The sequence below is a fragment of the Micromys minutus genome (assembly GCF_963924665.1).
Source record: "Micromys minutus genome assembly, chromosome: 19".
Taxonomy (NCBI): Eukaryota; Metazoa; Chordata; class Mammalia; order Rodentia; family Muridae; genus Micromys; species Micromys minutus.
This window is the reverse complement of record NC_137954.1, coordinates 11,457,981-11,478,555: the sequence shown is the minus strand read 5'-3', so window position 1 is coordinate 11,478,555 and position 20,575 is coordinate 11,457,981. Positions and strand designations below refer to the sequence as shown.

Genomic DNA, 20,575 nt, shown 5'->3' with positions numbered 1-20,575 from the left:
TCTATCTCTGTGGCTCTGGCTGTGAACTGGAAAGGGATGGAGGGCGGCCCTCGCCTGTCCTAGATCGAGAGAAGCTGCCAAGCAGGTGATTGACATTCACATAAGAGGCCGATTAAATAAGCCTGTATCCTGACGATACCCTTCAGGAGCATCCTGCCCTAGGTTCTTCGCTGCATCTGTTCTAAGAGCATTTGGTAAAGGGCAAAACAGGAAGTTGAGCACTGGGCGGTCCTGGCCTCTAGTCTTAGCCAGGCCACTTGGAGCCATGTGGTCTCATGTAAGTTACTTAGCTCTTGACTTGCCATTTTCTGGTCCGTAAAATTAAGGCAGCGTTGTTGTGAGGGGCACAACAAAAAGGAGAACAGAGCCTGGCACAGAGAGAAACGGTACAAGTCAACGAGCACCTCTCCCTCTTCCTTCTGGGGTGCCCGGTGACCACCTGTCACTCATGAACCTATCCTCACAAGTCTTTTGGAAGAAGGCTCAGGCTTCAATATATGATTCATAACTTCCAGCCTACTTACTGCATTAAAAGATACATTTAACATACTCATGTGTCCCGTGTGTATAACTTCTTTATTATTTTTAAAAGTTTTGCTTTTAATTTTTGTACAAGGTCTCTCTCTGTGTAGCCCTTACCTGTCTTGCTGTGTAGACCAGATTGTCTCAGACTCAGAGATACGTCTCCCTCTGCCTCCCGGGACTAAAGGTGTGTGCAGTACAACACCTGGTCCTAGGTACATAACTTCTAATGACTATAGATTTTGAGAAATGTGAAGACTTTTAATCAATATTATAATTCATTGCTTAATGGGTAAGTACATATTTATACAAGATTAGAAATGGAATCTCATTGCTTAAAAACAGGATTAGTAACAGGGCATGCAGCAAGTTTTTAGTCAAGTTAGCGCCAGTTTACATCGGTAAGCAGACAATATTATGAAGGGATAATTCAGTGGGTAAGTCTTTGGGAGCTAGGCGTTGTTAGCTGCAGGGAAGCATGTGGGTTAAGGCAGATGCTGCCTTTGGGAGGCTGGGGATGGACTAACCTGCCTGGAAGCCTCTTTTCTCTCCACTGAGGACCCTTCTGTGCCTTGTCTTGTGGGATGCTGGAGGGAGAGAGGAACTACCTTGAGGTGAGGGTGTGTCCTGACTGCTGTCCACTGGGAGATGCACTGTTATCCCCTTTGGCCTTTCTAAGTACAGATGCTTCATGGGAGGCCGCCATAAAGGTGTGGCTTCTTCTGGTTCAGACTCGAGGTGCTGAACACCTAGAAGGCAAAGAGAAAGCTAAGCTACCCCCCCCCCCTGCTTTGGCCAGGTGTCCTGTCTTGTTGGAGACCTATCTCTCCTTTGCTTGTACTATGGGGTTTGTAAATCTGTGTTCATTCTCTGACTACAGGAGTAGCCATGTGGCTGAGCCTGGATTTTAAAAAGACTTCATTATTCTAGCCATAATGGTTGGTTCCAGGGCAGGGACATGATCCGAATCTAACTGCCCCCCCTTCCCCTCGTCCCTGCCCTCTCCCCTTGGGTGATGCTGAGGATGCAGCATTTGTCCTTGCAAGAATTCCAAACACTTTGTAAGAATTCCAAACAGCCCAGGACAAAATAACCTCCTGTAAAATTTCTAGAAGTCAAAACTCTGTAAGAAATCAGAGGTAGTTTCTGTTGACCTTTTTTAGAAAGCTCTGACTCCCTTAAAATGGGAGTCATCTGTTGGCCCAGACTGAGCAGTGAAGTCCCAGGAGCCAAGAACCCATGTTGCACAAGGCAGAGCCAGCAGAAGAACTTAGGAATCCTTCTCCTCACAAAAAGTGTAGGGATCGTCTTTTAGACAACAAGATAATCTTCAAAGCCAAAAGGATTCTTTTAGGCATTTTTTTTTTTTCTTGTTATAAACTGAAGGTCCAAATAGCCAATAGTTGTACCTGGGCTGCTAGGAAACTGAGTTAAATAAATCTAGTGTTTACCTAAAGCACTAACTTCAAGTTATCTGACATCAATATCTAATATTTTTAATCAAAGCTTTAGCCCTGCCTGGTTTTTACACCATCTTGACACAAGCCAGAGTTATTTGAAAGGAGGGAACCTCAGTTGAGAAAATGTCTCCATAAGAGCCAGCTGCAGGGCATTTTCTTATTAGTGATTGGTGTGGGAAGGCTGAGCCCATAGTGGGAGGAGCCATCCCTGGGCCTGCGGTCCTTGGTTCTATAAGAAAGCAGGCTGAGCAAGCCAGTAAGCAACACCTTTCCCTGGCCAGCTCCTGCCTCCAGGACAATGACTCTGTGTATATAAACCATATACACCCTTTCCTCCCCAAGTTGCTTTTAGTTGTGGTGTTTTTGTTACAAGCAAAAGTAACTCTAACTAGGGCACTTTTTTCTTTCAATTTCATTCTTAGCTGATTTATAGTATTATATTCAAGCTGCCTGAACATTCTTGCACATATCTATGGTACCAGGACATACATATACATATACATCATATATATACATATACATATACATATACATATACATATACATATACATATACATATACATATACATATACATATATATATACATATACATATACAATGTCTTTTCTAAGTTTAGTAACATGGATTGCATAATGAAGGGCTTGGCAGATAATTATAAAAGTGAATTGGAAAGGAACAGAAGAGACCTACATATTTTGCTGCTTTTCCTTTGTTTGGAAAAGATCCTCTTTTCCTGGGGATGACCCCAGGAAGCCCACCCAACACTTTGGGATGGGTAGGACTGGTAGGGACCCTAACTCTCAGTCATTTCTAGCTTGTCCAAATTCCATCGGCAGGGGACCCACCTCTTCTGCTGTCCTTTTCTTTGGTGGGTTGTGGGGCATGAAAATGAATCTCCATCGGGAAAATAAAGAGCTCCATTGGGGGTTCACTGCCTTTAAACCGGCTCCTCAGGGGTCTGAGGACTCTGGGTGGTTCTTCTGAAACAGGAGGTAATTTCAGAGCCCTCGGTGCCTGGAGAAAGTTTAAACACAAAAACAACATGGCAGATACCCAAACTCTGCTGCCTGCCGAGGGGAAATGATACCTCATCTTACTCACTTCTTGTGCAAATAGTTGCTAAGGAGAAGTGAAGGCAATCAGCTGGGAGCCAAGCTGATTGCTGTGGTGTGTGTGGTGTATGCGGTGTGTGGTGTGTGCGGTGTGTGTGGTGTGTGTGGTGTGTGTGGTGTGCGGTGTGTGCGGTGTGTGCGGTGTGTGTGGTGTGTGTGGTGTGTGTGGTGTGGTGTGTGTGGTGTGTGTGGTGTGTGTGGTGTGTGGTGTGTGTGGTGTGTGTGGTGTGTGGTGTGTGGTGTGTGTGGTGTGTGTGGTGTGTGTGGTGTGGTGTGTGTGGTGTGTGTGGTGTGTGTGGTGTGTGGTGTGTGTGGTGTGTGGTGTGTGTGGTGTGTGTGGTGTGGTGTGTGTGGTGTGTGCGGTGTGTGTGGTATGTGGTGTGTGTGGTGTGCGGTGTGTGTGGTGTGTGTGGTGTGTGCGGTGTGTGTGGTGTGTGTGGTGTGGTGTGTGTGGTGTGTGTGGTGTGTGCGGTGTGTGTGGTGTGTGCGGTGTGTGTGGTGTGTGTGGTGTGTGTGGTGTGTGCGGTGTGTGGTGTGTGGTGTGTGTGGTGTGTGTGTGGTGTGTGTGGTGTGTGTCTCTAGGGAGCTCTGCATGTCCTCATCCTTCCTGCTCATTCTGAGTTTTATCAACACAATAAATCCAAGTCTTTGAGAGAGAGCCAGGTGTGGTGTCCACATCCAGAATCTCAGCACCCGGGAAGTGGAGGCAGGAGGATCACGAGCTCTAGATCCTGTAAAGTGAAACAGCAAATTCAAAGCCATCCTACACTTCATGAGACCCTGCTCCAAACTCCTCTCTCCCCACGATGTGACTGGGAGAATGACAAGGATCTCAGTGACAAGGCTGGGGTTGCTGTTTATTGATAAATGAAGAATCTCCAAATATATTAAGGAGACTAGCAAAGTGAGCAGGGTGTGAAACACTTCAGCTTCAGGGAGAAGGAGCAGAGGGCTGGACTAGTCATTGTGCCTGGTGTCCTGGGATAACTTCTAGGCCTCAACTTCTTCCTTGAAACAAGGGTCTAGTCAGACTTCCTATGCCGCAAGCCAGGAGATACGGAGTACTTAACGTGTAGTGACATGTAGTGTTTGGGATGTGGATTATTTTTATGACTTATGTGGTGTGTGGCATATTTGTGTATGTCTGCATGTATGGTGAATCTGTGGTATGTGGTATTTATGTGTGGTGTATATGTGTATACGGTATGTCTACATGTATGGTTTATCTGTATCTGTGGTGTGTGTGTGTGTGTGTGTGTGTGTTTGTTTGTATGTATGTTGCTGAGGGTACTAGACAAACACTTTACTACTGAGTTTCACTATATAATCTAGGCAGGCTTTGACCTCACAGCTTTCCTGCCTTTGCCTCATGAATGTTGAAATTACAGGTGTGCCCCGCCACACTTGGTATTTAAAATATTTGTTTGAAAAAAGACTTTCTTATTAGCATTTAATATCCAGTTGGACCCCCCCCAGCAGAAAAATCTGAGCTTCTGATCACTTTTGCCACATGAACACAACCAAAAAGAATCTCTAAGTGCTAGCTTTAACAATTCATTTGGCTTGGGTTTTGCTATACACACAGTCACACACACTCACATACAGTCACACACACACATTCACACACACACACATGCTCACACACACTCACACACACTCGCACACACTCACACACGCTCACACACACATGCTCACACACACACATGCTCACACACACACATGCTCACACACACACATGCTCACACACACACATGCTCACACACACTCACACACACATGCTCACACACACACATGCTCACACACATACATTCACACACACATATGTGCATGCAGGATGATGTCATATGTATGTAAGATGTTGGGGGGTTGGCAGAAACCATAGATTCTCCAGTGTCTAGTCATCCACACACAACAGAGCACTTTGCTTTATGTTCGCAGCATTTGGCCTATGAATTTAGTGCTCTGAGATGTATAGATGCTGGTGTTCAGAGAGTTTGATTTCAGAAGAATTAAAATAAAAAGATCCTCTTTTTTTCTCTTAGTGCTTAAAAGGAAAAGAAAAAAAAAAAAAAAAAAAAAAAAGAAAACAAAACCAGAAATCAGAAACACACAGAAGCATCCAACATGTTTGGGGTTGATTGAGGAAGAAAATTTTTATCCCATTTATGCAAAGAAATATTTATAATTTTGAGACATTAGGAAAATGATCAGCCAAACATACTCACATAGCATATTTGTTTCTGGAGAGTCTCCCATGCAGGTGATGCCTGCCAATGGCCTTGCTTTGAATACAGACCTTGTAGGGTCTGTTTAACAAGGGTTGCATTGAGAAAGCTGTGCGGGAACTCAGACTGCTTGCATGGGGGAATGGCTGACAAGCCAAGCCTTAATTTCTTTATTCTAATTAGAAATTGACACAGGGTTTTAACACAGTGGAAAATATCGCTTTCCGATGTTAATGAATGCATGGGATTCAAAGGCGTCCCTTTCCTCTGAGCTCAGCACGGGTCTGGACTGGCAGGAGCGTTCAGGCTTTCCACAGGCCTGTGTAGAACCTGAGGTGATGCTGGGGTTCAGGTCTGCTCTTTATTCCTGGCCCAAAGGAACAGGAGAAGACAGCTCAGACTCAAGACCACCCAGACAGTGCTGAATGAATGAAAACAGCATCCATTCCTGGCTCCAGGAATGCTTGGATGGCCTCTGGTCCTACAGAGCCTCTTAAGACACTGTGAGCCCTTATTCAGTGCTTTCCAACTGGACTTTAAGAAAGTCCTAAAAGTACATCTCTTGTCCTTCTGTCAGCTCTGAGGTTCACATCATTATCTGCTTCCAGACAGGCTCTCTGTGGCCTAGAAGATGTGCGTGGTCTGCCCACATACCATCACTGATGCTTCCTAAACACCACAGTTCTGTACAGAACTGTGAGGCAGGGTCAGGCTGGCGATGGCTAGAGTCATCTTAAGGGAGAGGTGTTCATGACTTCTCAAGTGTTTACTACATGTGTTTACTTACTTATTTATATGTGAGTGGACACTTGCCACTATGTGCCTGTGGACGTCAGAGGACAGTTGTGGGAGTTAGTACTGTCATTCTGTCACCTGAGTCCCAGGATCGAGTCAGGTCATCAGGCTTGGTGGCACGAGTCATCATGGGCTGTATACCATATTGTTCTTGACTCCTGAGAGGAGTCCACACGCTTGACAAACTGCCCTCCTTACACTGCAAGGTGACAGAGCCTCAACTAGGCAAGCACTGCTGGACTCGGTTTCCCCGGCACTTTTAACTGGTGGTGAACCAGTTGCTCACAAGCTCAAATTCTGCCCTTACTTGTTTGGAGAGACTACTTGGCTCCTAACAGAGCAAAGGGTTCTGCGACTCTAAGGAATGATTTCGGGCCATTGAAACTCCATGATTTCCAACAGTAAATTCCTACAGCACCTGCATTGTAACTCTAGCTTGTAAGCTCAGAGACAGCCCTCTGAGTGTTTTATTTCTAGGGAGGGATTAAACACACACACACACACACACACACACACACACACAGGCAGACACATAAAGACATACATGCATAAGCATGAACACACATATAGACACATGCAAATGCACACAGTTACACACAGACACAGTTACCATACACAGAGACACTACACATACAGATGCACACACACACACACACACATACACACACACACACACACTCTCTCTCTCTCTCTCTCTCTCACTGTGCCCCACCCCCTTACCTTCTTTCTCTTTGTTTCTCCAAGGGTATTTTGTTTTGAGCCAATGGCAGATGCTATAGGAGGAAAAAGGCATCTTTCAACAGGAGGCTCCTGTGACAAGCAGCTGCCTCTGGCCTTGTGGGGTTTCATGTTCCCTTGTTTATCTGTAGAAACAGGTAGGATTGAAAACTTGTCAGTTGTAGGGATGAGGTGAGTTTCTGAGTTTTAACTCTTGGTATTTTTTTTCTTTTCTTAGAAATTGGTTTTTATTATTTGTGTGAGCGTGTGTTGATACGTGCTGCATTCCTGCAGAGGTCAGGGAGTATCAGATCCCTTGGATCTAGTTACAGAGAGTTGAGATGGTTGTGAGCCATCCAACATGGGTGCTGGGAACTGAACTTGGGCCCTCCGAAAGATCAGTAAGTACTTTTAACCATTGAGCTGTTTCTCTGTTTTGAGCAGGGTTCCATACTGTGGCCCCAGGGTAGCTGGTCTGAAACTCAGTATGTTATGCAGGATGGTCTTAAACTGGGATCCAGTCCAAGTGCTTGGATTACAAATATAGACCACCATACCCTAATCTGAGTGCCCTTTTTTTTGCATATAGAACTAATAGGCAATTAATGTATACAGATGAATAGAAAACAGAAAATTTGGCTGATGAGAAGAAAATCAATGAGTATGGGGGACACTGAGATGGCCATGGCCTTGTTATGGCAGGCAGGGGACCCTCAGTCTCACTATCTGGTCCCTTGCTGGCTGCATCAGGTGGTGGTGAGAAGAACAGCAATGGTAACCCAAGCGGCCTGAGAATTAAATATGGGAAGGGAATTATACACACCGTGCTTAATATGTATCTACCCATGCAATCTCCGTAGTCTCATAGCGGGGTTCTCTCAATCCACAGAATAAGAAATGGCCTCGGTAAAATCGAACACTTTGCTGGTAGGTGGGTGGTCATTCATACTCAGTCCTTGTATGGCAGACTTCGTGTGGTTAAGCAGCGGGCAAAGGGGGAACCTGTCAAAATCTCCTTTCCACACGAAGTGGACTCTGCTATTCTCAAGGGTGAGTGGCAGGAAGTGACATTTGACAAGGCCAAGTTCTCAAGTGAACGCTGCATTAGGTGTGTTCGGATCAACAGAGACCTCAGGCTTCTTACCACTAGGCCCCGCCTTTCTATCTGGGGAGACTCCACAGTAGACGGTGAAGAGGGATTTGTCACTAGGAAACTGAAGGTGACTGAATGAGGCATGCCCAAGGACCTTGCAGGAGGCTTGCTGATTCTTTCCATTGTGACTTTTCTCTGAAGCGTGGACACGGAAGTGACTCTCCCTCAGTGTGTCCTAGGGAACGACAGACAGACACACAGTTGTGTAAACATGAGGGATGAGCTGCTCTCTGTCAGTCAGACCTTGTGAATCCCAGGATGAAATCTCTGAGGAATGGGGAGACGAGGTCACAGCAGCATGCTCTAGTCTATTACGATGAGACGCGCCATTATTGACCACAGAAGGAATGACATGCAGCTACAGGTAACACATGTAAGCTGACATGTGTTACTTGTGGTGTCGCAGGAGGGGTTAAGAATCAGAATATAAGTGCTTAAACCTTGGTCTTTACACCATAAAATCGCCTCTTTCCCATCTGTAGTGTGGCTCTTTCCCATGGTTCTGCCCTCCTTGGAAATGAACTTGAAAAGCCAAACAAGATTATTAATATAGGAATAGATACTGTATGGCTCTGAGAAACTAACACAGGTATGTATCACATACACCCTTCTCTCACCCCCACCCTCACTGATCCCTTCCTATCCTACGCACGCACGCACGCACGCACGCACGCACGCACGCACGCACAGAGAGAGCATTTCTCAGGTGCAGAAAACCCGAGTTTAAAAGGAGCACTTGGCAGTGTCAGGGGTCCTCGGGTGACAGTTTAGGAGACAGTATTTGAAGTCAAAATACCATTCTTATCTCTGGAGAATAAAGAGTGAGAGTCCCCTCCAAAGTCATGAAGGGCAGAGGGAGCCCTCAGAGACTGTACCTCGGCCCGGGCTTCATCTTCCTGCCATGGCTGCTTTCTGAGACACACCAGATGAGGAAGATCCTGATTGCTGTGGGTGTGGGCAACAGAGCCCTGGTCCATGTATGAACCAACTTCCCCTTCATCCAGACCTGCAAAGGTGACAGTGGGTCAGCTGGGGACCTCAGACAAGGCGTGGTGTTGCAGCTCCTTCCTTCTGGCTTTTGTTCAGCAACGATGGCCCAGGCCCTTGTCCGTCTTGCTCCCTCACTTCTGCCTCCATGAAAATGGCAGCCGAAGGGCTGTCCTGGCTCTCAGAAGATTCAAGGTGGAAGCTTGGCCCCTCAGGTCTGGTGTCCTCACTTGTGAGATGGGACCCCAGTTTTTTGCCTTCGCTTTTTTACAGAGTTGGCTGGGCCTCAGGTCAGATCAGGACAGTGACCGTTCTGTGTGAAGTGTAAGGGACGCAGTGGTGGTGGTGATGGTGGAGGTGTGGCTGTGTGGTGTGACCTGCAGCCCTGACCTTCTGCCACTGGGGTCCTGAATGGGAACCTGTCCTTAGGGTTTTTGGGTGTCTCCTGGTGGTTTGCTTGGGGGTACCCCTCTGTCAGAATGCAGGGAGGTGAGACAGCTGCCTCACTCTGAATTCACCCTGTCTGCAGCCTGCAGGAAGGATCTGAGTCAACAGATGACTGTGGCCTAGTTAACAAATCTTTCACCGATGGTTTAAAGGGTCCTGCGGCTGTTTTCATCACCTACTCACAGTAGATTTATTGCCGAAAGAGTCTGGCAAGCCTTCCTTGTTAGGAGCCAAGCTGTAGCAATGCCTCCCCTCCCAGCATGCAGCTATGCCTCCATTCCCAGCATGCAGTGCTGTGGAACAACGTGGGTCTGTCTTTCAACCAGGGGCTCTGGAAGCCTCCAGGTGCCTTGTGGGAGGTGGAGAATGGTGTCTGGGAGTTCCTGTGCGTCTCCACAGCCAGCCTCACTTGCCCTGGTCATTCTCATCCTTAGTATCTTTGGCCTGGGGTGGTGGGGATGCCGCTCTCCCCTCCCCTTCCTTTGTCTGAAGGGTGCTCTGGTTTGAAGAGATGCTGGAAGTGTTAATAGACAAGACACAAGCTCAGGTTCAAGTTCAGAACTCTCCCTGGGTTTTATGACCCAGGGAACTTGATGGATAGCCCAGAGGTCACCCACAAGAGGACCTTGACTCCAGACAGAGACTATAGCACTAAAGAGCTTTGGGGGAATTCTAGAATGACCTTTTGATTCTAAGCCAGACTGCAGACGATGTATCCTTCCTAGTCAGATCCATTTAGATTCGGATACACTTCTGAGGGTGGAGGAAGCAAAAGTCCAGCCAGATGGACAATCATTCAGCAGCTGTGTAGGTCAGAAGTAGGTGGGCAGGAGTACTTTGGGTAGATCGTTGCTCTCCGACTGTATTACAGTGGGATTGAATATGTGATTCAATCTATGTGAGAGCAATATTTCTCAGCACACAGTATCGCCTGGCTCACTAATTAATGCTCAACAGGACCAAAGCTACCTGTCTTTATACATCAAGTATGGACTGGGACTATCCCAGTAAACGTGCTTCAAGCTAGCAATTTCGAACTGTGGGTGAGCTATTACCTTGCCCTCCTCTATGGTTTCTCCTCTCTCTCTCTCTCTCTCTCTCTCTCTCTCTCTCTCTCTCTCTCTCTTCCCTCCTCCTCCCCTCCTCCCCCACCCCCCTCACCTGGACATGGAGATGTTACCAAGGGTCTTCCTCCACCAGACATTTTTTCTTTTTAATTCTTAAAGTTAAAAAAAATTTTTTAAAAGATAGTATCTCTCCCCATAATCCTGGCTGTTCTAGAGCTTGCTATGTAGACTAGGCTGGCCTTGAACTCACAAATAGCCTCTTGCCTCTGCTTCACCAATACTGGGATTAGAGGGCTGCCCTTTAACTCTGGGACCCTTTATTGTTTTAGGTTTTGAACAGGCTCCCGCTGATCCAGAAGCCCGCCGTGGTGGTTTGAATACGCTTGGCCCACGGGAAACGGCAGTATCAGAAGGTGTGGTCTTGCAGGAAGTGTGTCACTGCATATGAGGGCTCTGGGGGCTCCTGGTGCTCAAGCTCTGCCCAGTACGGAAGGAGAGTCTCTTCCTGGCTGCCTTCCGATCAAGATATAGAATCCTGAGCTCTTCCAGCACCACGTCTGCCTGCACTCTGCCCTGATCCTCACCATGATGGTAATGGACTGAACCTCTGAAACTATAAGCCAACCCCAATGAAATGTTGTCTTTCATAAGCATTGCCTGGGTCATGGTGTCTGTTCATAGCAATGAAACTGAAGTTCAGACGCCATCTTGATTGGGCTAACTGGCCAGTAAGCCCTGGGTTTTTTACTAGCCTCCATCCCTAACCATTGGCATTCCAGGCACTCCATTTAGTTTTTAGATGGGTACTAGGAGGTTGAATTTAGGTCCTCTTGTTGACACAGCAAGTGCCCTTACTCACTGAGCCATCTCCCCAGCCCTCCTGATCATTTTTTTCCACTAACGTACACAGGGGAAAGACTGCAGACACCATTGCTCCCATTTTACAGCCAAGTAAACTGAGGAAGCAGGGAGCAGAGCTTTGGTAATAGCTCATTGTTGGGGATCTGAGCTTTACAGCCAGGACTTTCCCAACTTCTGAAAATAGAAAAGGCCATCAGAGGGATCTAAGGGGAAATAAAGTTAAAACCGATGAAAACAGTGGGGTCCAAATGTCAGCCTCTGAGCACCATATAGTCCTTTAACATAGATTTTTTTTTTTCCCTTTTCCCCATAATCACAGGCAATTGGGTAATGCAATTAGTAATTATGCTGGAAAAAAAATCTAGGGAGGTCTGTAATTAACATTTATTGAGCACTTGCTATATGCCAAGGACTGTACTATCGCCTTGAACTCCCACATACACACTATGAAGTACCTGTGGTATGGTCTGTCCATTTTATAAATGGGGAAACTGAGGCCCAGCGACATCAGACAGCTTTGAATCTCATGCTGCACCACATGTCCTTGTGTAGCTTGTCTCTGTTTTCTGCCTGGTAGTAGCAGCTCCATGGTAGATGGTGTCAGTGAAGTCACAGACCCCACAGTTCTGAAGTCTTGAGACCACCCCCCACTCCCCAGCCAACATGCTGCAATTCACTGCCCACTGTCTTGGATCCCAGAGCATCAGAATCCCAGGCTACCAACTGGAGACAGCACTGTGTATGAGGAGAGACTTCATGAGACACCGACGAGGTAGCCCTCCACCAGGGAAGGGTGGAGTCAGCCCCACATGACATTACCTAGGTGGGTTCCAGTCCCCAGAACATGGATTGATTGTCTAGAAACTTGGTTTCATCCATGTTCCAGAATCTACTGCTTTATGGAATACCCATGTTCACAAAGCACATAGAGACTTATGCTATAGACAAAAGTATAAACATATTATGAGAAAGCAATCGATGGATCACTGTGTTTTATATAGACAAGCCACACGTGGGACAGGTTCAGTGGCACTAGAGCCTTGGTCCAAGTGACTGTGTAGTTAGAGTGCTTGGTGGCCCCAGCCTCTGAGGACCTGCCACGTTCCACACTCTCCCTACTAATCTGGACAAGATCCTTTCCCAAGAAGAGGGCTTAATCTGATGTTGCCATTGTTTCTGGAAAAGTCCTTTTGGATTTCAGAAAAATACCTTTATATGGTGCTAAGCTCTGTTCTGAGCTATCTCTTCTAATCTCTTAGCTGCTCTTTCAGTGACACATGTTCGCAAGAAAAGCAGTAGCAGGTAAAGTCTCCACACTACTGAACAGTTTATAGGCCATTTTTCTGTGTAGTTCCGAGTAATCTTAACATGCCCATTACACAGATGGACAAATGGAAGCTCAACTCAAAGAGGTTAGCTGACTTGTTCAAGCTCTTTCATCCCACAAATCAATGAAGAGACTTTGCAAAACAGATTCATGGTTCTGAAGTGTATGTGGTTTTAAAGCAGAGTGTTAGATGGTGACACACATCTTTAACGCTAGCATTTAGAAAGCTGAGGCAGGGGACTGTGAGTTTTAGGTTATCCTGGGCTTTATAGTGAGACTCCGTCTCAAACCAACCAGCAGACACAAAAGGATATTAGAATAGAATAAACTTCAGAAGTCTAAACACTAAGGTCTATACCTGTGTTGTTCAGTAGCTACATGCTATCTATATGTAAATGGATCAACATTAAATTAAAAACTGTTTCACAGTTGCAGTAGCTACATTCCAAGCGCTCACTAGAAATATGTGATTAATGGCCACTCTACTGGATATCACAGGCGTCACTCTATCCAGACTGAGGCCTTTGTCCTACAAATGAAGACGCTGGAACCAGATTTCCCTGGATCTTATTCTGTGAAGCTTTATTTTGGTTTTGTGAGACAGGGTTTCCCCCTGTAGCTTTGGCTGTCCTGGAACACACTCTGGGCTGTCCTTGAACTCGCAGAGATCCCCCTGCCTCTGCCTCCTAAGTGCTTTTGAAAACTTTAAGCTGTTAAAAATAATTCAAGTATCTGTGAACTAATCATGAAATTAACAGGCATGGGTTGGGGAGATGGCTCAGTGGTTAAAGTGCCAGACATGTCAAGATCAGAGTTCAAAGTCCTAGAACTCACTTAAACACTGTGTGGGTAGAGCAGCCGTGTTAGAATCCAACTTCAGAGGCTATAGACAAGGGATTTCCAAGGCAAGCTGGTTAGCAAGACTACCAGTTCAGTGAGCTTTGGGTTTGATTGAGAGACCTACTTCCATGGAAATGGCGGATGAGCCACGGACAGTGATTGCCAACATTCGCCTCAGGCCTCAGCACACATGCACACACACATATATATGAGCACCCCACCCACACACAAGTGCCCCCACACAATCAAGCATGCATATGCACTTGCACATCTCAGCACACACACATACATGAAAAATGAAAAAATAATCAACAGGTACCTTGTACATAAGATGATCTCTGAATCCAAAATGAAGGGATGACAGGCAGGAGGTGGTATTTTTGGGGTACACCTGAAAGATCCTGTTGTGGCCTGAGATTCTTGGGTATCCCAAGCTGACTGTTCCGGAGCAACACAGAATCCTTGATGTGTCCTGAGGGGCAGGTCAGGAGTTATTGATGTCGAGCATGGTAACCAATCTAGAGTTCTGGGGAAACTACAAGTTCCCCAACTCGCAGTAGTCCTGGCTTTGAACAGACATTAAGTGGACAGTTGGAAGGTGCGAGGGGTTAGAAAGCTCGGAGAGAGGACATGGACCCTTTCTCACGTGCCTTGGGTGTTCTTGGTGCCCCATGATCAATTAGTCCCACTTACCATTCCCAAGAACTAGATCCATGTTGGAAACAAAACAGAGAAAAACCAATACTGGGGCTGCTTCCTCGTGTTCACTAGCAGGCTTGTTTTGCTTCAGAAAGAAGATCTAATCACAGTAGGCAGGGCCTGCTTGCTTTCTGGCTGCCTCATGCTCAGGAGCCTTCTGAGTCGAATCTAGCCAACCTGCAGTATTTCTTGAAGGCTTACCAAGGGCCAAGCCTCTGCTAAGCCACAGGGCAGATGCAGGAGAACTAGACATGGATTCCTCGTAGCAGTTTGGAGAGGTGGATCTCTCTGTACTCAGCCCTACAGCTCTGAGTGTCAGTGATGTGATGTGAGGTCAGAAGGCCAGAAGCTCAGTAGTGGCTGGAATTGTTTAAAAAACAACAACAACAAAAACTTTATAGAAGATTCAGGCTGGTGTATGCAGTGTAGACTGGTGTATGCAGTCTAGATTAAATTTTTGTATCTGTCCCTTTAGGTATATGTGTATCTGTGTTTGTGCACATGCACATAAATTATGAAACTACAAAGGGCATCTTGAGAGGGCAAGAGGATATCTTAAGGGAGGTGGGAGAGAAAGAGAGAGAGGGAGGGAGGGAGGGAGGGAGGGAAGGAGAGAGAGAGAGAGAGAGAGAGAGAGAGATATGGATCCATGTAGTAAGGCAGAAAGGACTGTGAAGACAGATGTGTGAGGAGCAGTCAGGCAGGGGAGGAACAAGAACTCTTGTGTGTGGTTCTCAGTCAGTAGGTCGCGACCCCTTTGGAGGTATTGAACAATTCTGTCACAGGAGTTGCATATCAGATATCCTGATATTTAGATCACTATTCATAACACTATCAAACATAGTTATGAAATAGCAATGAAATATTTTTATGGTCGGGGTTACCACAACACGAGGAATTGTATTAAAGGGTTGCGGCCTTAGGAAGGTTGAAAACCACAGCCCCAAGGATGTATGAATGAGAATGTCCTGATGAAACCCGCTGCTTTGAATACCAACATAAACATTGGTTTAAAAACCCTCTGAAGCTGGGCATGGTGACCTCATGCCTTTAATCCCAGCACACAGGCTGAGGCAGGAGGATGTCTATAAGGTTGAGGCTAACCTGGTTTTGCATTAATTTCCGGGCCAGCCAGGAAAAACCCTGTCTCAAAAAACAAAACAAACATTGAAGCAAAAAAAGAAGAAGAAGAAGAAGAAGAAGGAGAAGAAGGAGAAGGAGAAGGAGAAGGAGAAGGAGAAAAAGAAGGAAGAAGAAGAAGAAGAAAAGAAAGAAAGAAAGAAAGAAAGAAAGAAAGAAAGAAAGAAAGAAATGAAACAAGCTTAGTGCAGGGATTCATCACAGGGGCAGGAAGAAGGGACCAACATCAAACACTGAGTGAGTTCTGAAACGTGAATGGTAGAGAGTAAAAGCTGTTGAGACAGTGGCTTCTCACTGGAGCCTCAGCATGGCCCCTCCAACTTGAGGGCCCACTTTAAAGAGGGGCTTTAGCAAGGAGCTATGACAAGGGGCCCACAAATACAAACTGCCTGTACCTTTTCTTTGACCACACGCTAGACGACCTTATGGGTGGGTCTAAGATCTTTCAGTTGTTGTTTTAAAGGTGTTACCTTTCTGGAGGCTGTTGGGCCCAGGCTGTGGGATGGTAGCTGCTCTGCCTTGGTCCCGTCCAGTGATAAAAGCTTTTTGGTTGAGAAAACTCTTCCTCTCAAGTGGTAAGTAAAAAGAACAGAGCCTGTAACCACTAGGCTCTGCCCTGAGAGCAAAACTATTTGCCAGAGCGGCCCACATGGCTCATCTTGTTTCAAACCACCACTTTACTGGGCAGGGAGCTGTTTTCTTTCCTTTTCCAGGTAAAACTATAAAATAAGAAGCAAGCCATAATTCTCTGGTCCTGTCAGTGCTGAAGGAACAGCAAGAGTGTGGTCTGGCACATTTTACCACCCATCTCTCCTAAGAAGATGTCAAATAAATAAATAAAATACAAGATGTCCAATTCAGTTTAAGTTTCAGATAAACAATGAATAATTTTTAGTAGAAATATGTCCCAAATGTCGTGAGTTTCGCTTTAGATGGGGTACAGTGTGCTGAATCGGGAGACTTAGATTTCTACTTCAGGCTTGCATATGTTTGCAGGGTGCTTTTGGGGTTCTGTCAGGCAGAGAGGGGTGTTCATCTCTCTCTGGAGGGGATCGTGCTGTTTTTAAGAGGACCTGAGATGACCTCCGATGGGGAACTTGGAAAGCCTGGGAAGAGTGTAGAACTGTGGATGTGGGCAGGATGGGCTCTCTGGGCTCTGCTCTGCTTCTCGCTGGCCGACCCTGGACAAAGAAATACTTTGTGTATTTAGAATTCTTTCTGTTTGGTCTTGTGATCAGTGGGGTTTAAGATGGAAGACCTCCGAGGCCTTGGCCTGGAGTAGGCTGGGAAGCAAGCTCTGGAGTGAATGGGGACCAGTACTTAGGTGGCCCTTCCTTCTGCAAATGTCCAGGCAGATAAAAGGCATTAGTTGGGATGGAGGCTTGGGGACACACAGCTTGGGGACTTTGCAGAGCTGGCTGGACCTTAAATCCTGGTGTTTCTGGCATCAATGGGAAATACGCCTTTACATCAGGTTGGGAGGTGGGGGGAGACGGGTGTTCACTCCGGCCCATTTTCCCACTGACCTGCGCACTGGAGTCGGTACAGGGTGTCAGGGGGCCATGTCCGAAGAAGGCCTTGGAGGTGTCTCTCTGCTGAATACCCAGGCTGGATCTGCCGTTGGGTCTGACTCTTTGGCTTGCCTCGGAAGTACAGGTAAGGTTGCCACGCGCTGTCCTGCTTCCTCTGCAGGGACACCAATCAGAAAACAGCACAGCTGCTGAGCCCAGAGACTCCAGTGATGCAGGCTGGTTAGCCCAATCCTCATCAGAAATCCAGGGACTCCCAGGAGGGGCCAGAAGGCACCAAGAACAAATGCCTTGGCTAATAAACACAGTCCAAGAGCCCAGAGAGAGCAAAGCCCTGAAAGACCCAGAGGGGGAGGAGAAATGACAAAAGCCAGACTCCACCTTGAGCTAGAGCGTTCGGAAAGAATGAAGCCTCAGAAGAATTAGTTCAGCTGTGTAAATCATGTCAGTCTCTTCAAAAATGGCCCTGATGAGGTGGAAATGCATGTGCACCGCAACCTGAGCGCTCAGTGTTGCTCACGGGAAAGCTGAGGCAGACAAAGCCACGTTCACGGGAAGCCTGGCGTTTCGAAAATGGCTGATGGTGTTGCGTTTCATTTTAGCCAGAGAGAATATTCTGGGACCCTTTCTTCCAAAGTCAGCCCCCCAGTGTAAGACGTCTGAGAACAAATATACAACTAATGCTCAACCGAGATTCATATTTTAGGTAGAGCCTTTAACTCCTGTAATCCTGTAGTGTAGGCAGATTCTAAATGATGCACAAACTCTCAGGAAATGATTCGTTAATCCCATCGATAGCTGGATGGAGGTGGCACATGCCTTTAATCCCATCATTTGGAAGACTGAGGCAGCCTGGGCTCTGTGAGTTCAAGGCCAACCTCATCTACAGAGGGAGTTCCAGGACAGTCAGGGCTACACAAAAAAATCCAGTCTTGAGAAACCAGGGGAGAAAAAGAAAGGACCACGAGAAACAAAAATGCTGGTAGACATTACTAATTGATCATGGCATCCATGACTGATGGCTGGACATGATCTCAGAATAGAGGTTCTTAAAGTTAAGTTTTTAGATTTATTTATCTTATTTTTATGTACCCTATGTGTGCCTGATGCCCACAGAGATTCGAAAAGGGCCTTGTATACCCTGGGATTGGAGTTATAGATGATTTTTAGCCACCATGTGAGTACTAGGAATTGAACCCAGAAGCAACAAATGCTCTAAAATGCTGAGCCATCTCCCCAGCCCCTTTAATTCTTTTTTAAATGAAGGCATGGTTTATATATAATATGCAAAGTGCTTTAGATTTTTAGTTTAATGAAAGTCAACTCTATATGCCTTTGTAATCACCATAGAAAATAAAATGCAGAATAATCTCATCTGCTCAGGACACGCCCTAAGCCATTTCCTTAGCATTTGCCATCGACCCACCAGATAACCATAGTTTTGATTTCAAATCCCATTTATATAAATGGTACACACACATACACACACACACACACACACACACTTGCACATCATATGTTCACTGATACTCCATAAATGTGATCCACAGTGATTCATCGAGAGGTGTGAGGGAGACCATTTATTTACTGACTACTCCTTAGGTAAACAGTTCCCATGGGCCATAAAGCAGTCTGGGAAGATGGAGGGACTCTTAGCCCATTGGTACTACTGTAGCAGAATCTGAGCTTAGGTACTTTATATAGAATAGAGGTTTGGCCAGGTGATGGTGCACACACCTTTAATCCCAGCACTCCAGAGGCAGAGGTAGAAGATTCTCTGAGTTTGAGGCTAGCCTGGTCTACAGAGATGGTGCTACACAGAGAAACTCTGTTTCAGAGAACAGAGGTCCTAGAGGTCCAAGGTGGAGGGTTTTCTCCTTGTGAGGCCATCTTGCTCGCTCATTTTTGGCAGAAGGTATATGTGCGCTTGTTGCATTTGAGAGCCGGGCATGGGGGTGGGATAGGGGCTGAGCTTACTCTTCTGTCAGAAGCTGACGTTCTTCATAATTAATCTGGCCTCTGATAACTCCATGGATCCATTCATAAAGGTGGAACCCATGATGTTCAAGTCATCACTTAAAGGTCTGTCCCACCCACATCTGACCCTGCATTTAGGGATTAAGCGTCTCATGTGGGAATCCTGGTTATATTTAAACCACCACAGAGTGTGGTAGACTCCCACAGTTGCCCCTGGAGTCAGACCTCAGAGCTTTAAATTTCTCCTCACTCCAAGAACATACAATCTTATCAATGGGCCTGGACTTAGCTCAATGAGCCAGATTAGATAACAGAACAAAAGATGGTTTGAAGCAGGCGCTTCGTGGAAAGTCCTGGGGAGTAAGAGCCGTGAGACTGGAGTCCAACATGTTCATGCTTGTTAGGATTCAGTAAAACCTGACTCGATGGTTAACACAGCGAAAAAGAAAGTATGTTTGCCCACGTATCAGAAAGACAAGGTTTGAAGAGTAATGGGGCCGGTGAGATCAGAGGTTCAATGTCTCCTAAGTCCCGCAGGCAGTGCGGCTCTTTGTACCTTGAGGAGTCTTTCACGTCAGTCTTACACACATGCTGAGCTTGTGTAACAGACACAGAAGCTATGAAGCAGGTCCAGAATGCCCAGCAGAATTGGGCAGGAGCTTAAGAGAAAGCCTGGGACAGTCTGTGTCCAGATTGGTGGTCAAGGGGGTCAGTGTTCGAAGCTCATTCTGCCTCTGGTCTTTATGACCATGGGCAAGTCTCTGAGCCTTTCTGAACCTCTTCAAAGTAGGGCTAACAGCATGTTAGAAGGAGTGGGAAGTTCATGATATTTAGAATTGCATAGCCTAAGAGATTTAGATTTCATAGGTCGCAGAAAGACACTCCTCAGAAATCAATAGCTAAGTGAACACACCCTTCTCCTCCCTGCTCCACCACGGTTCAGTCACCCGAGTTAGGACTCCTGTCCATACTGTAGATTGACCTTACTGCCTCATACATGCTAGGTAAGTGCTCTACTACCAACCGTATCCCTAGCGTCTCTCTACCAACTCCCCTCTTTTTGTCTTGAGATGGGATTTCATTCAAGTGGTCCAGGTAGGCTTTAAATATGAGATCTTTTTTTCTCAGTCTCCTGAGAGTGCAATTTCAATCCTAAGCTACCAGGCATGTGTGTGTGTGTGTGTGTGTGTGTGTGTGTGCATGTTTAATATATGTATGCATGTGTGTATGTGTGTATATATGCATGTATACATATATATATGGGTATGCATGTGTGTGAATGTATGTGTGTCTGTGTGTGTACAAATGTGTGTCTGTGTGCACATGTGTGTCTATGTGCATACATTATGTGTATATGTGTGCACAAATGTGTGCCTGTGTATATGTGTGCATGTTTATCTATATATGTGTATGTGTGTGTCTGTATATGTGTGTGCATGTGTATGTGTATGCATTTGTGCATATGTGTATTTTTGTGCAAATATGTGTGTGCATGTACATGTGTCTGTGTATGTTTGTATATATGTGTGTGTCTGATATGTGTGTGCATGTGTCTGTGTGTTCATGTGTGCATGTATGTATATGTGTCTATATATTTGTATGTATCTATATGTGTGTGTGTGTGTGTGTGTGTGTGTATGTATGTGCATGTTTGTATGTGTGTGTGTTTTAGGCAAAGGCAGTTTTGTCCTCTGCTCTCACTATGAAGGTTCTGG

General features: G+C 46.0%; 1 protein-coding gene across 3 annotated transcripts in view; it reads right to left on the bottom strand.

The window, feature by feature from the left end:
• The window catches only part of KIAA2012, a gene marked incomplete at its 5' end in the record, with an annotated part of 86,099 nt that extends 77,136 nt beyond the window's left edge, over nucleotides 1-8,963 (bottom strand). For 2 of the 3 annotated variants that reach the window (XM_080933243.1, XM_080933242.1), the window contains 5 exons: nucleotides 1,050-1,271; nucleotides 2,830-2,998; nucleotides 6,837-6,979; nucleotides 7,981-8,161; nucleotides 8,862-8,963. In XM_080933243.1, the coding sequence (XP_080789369.1) occupies nucleotides 1,050-1,271; nucleotides 2,830-2,998; nucleotides 6,837-6,979; nucleotides 7,981-8,161; nucleotides 8,862-8,963 (817 nt within the window). The remainder of the gene's footprint in view (nucleotides 1-1,049; nucleotides 1,272-2,829; nucleotides 2,999-6,836; nucleotides 6,980-7,980; nucleotides 8,162-8,861) is intronic. The other variant, XM_080933244.1, reaches the window with a different exon arrangement.
• Nucleotides 8,964-20,575: the final 11,612 nt, after the last annotated feature.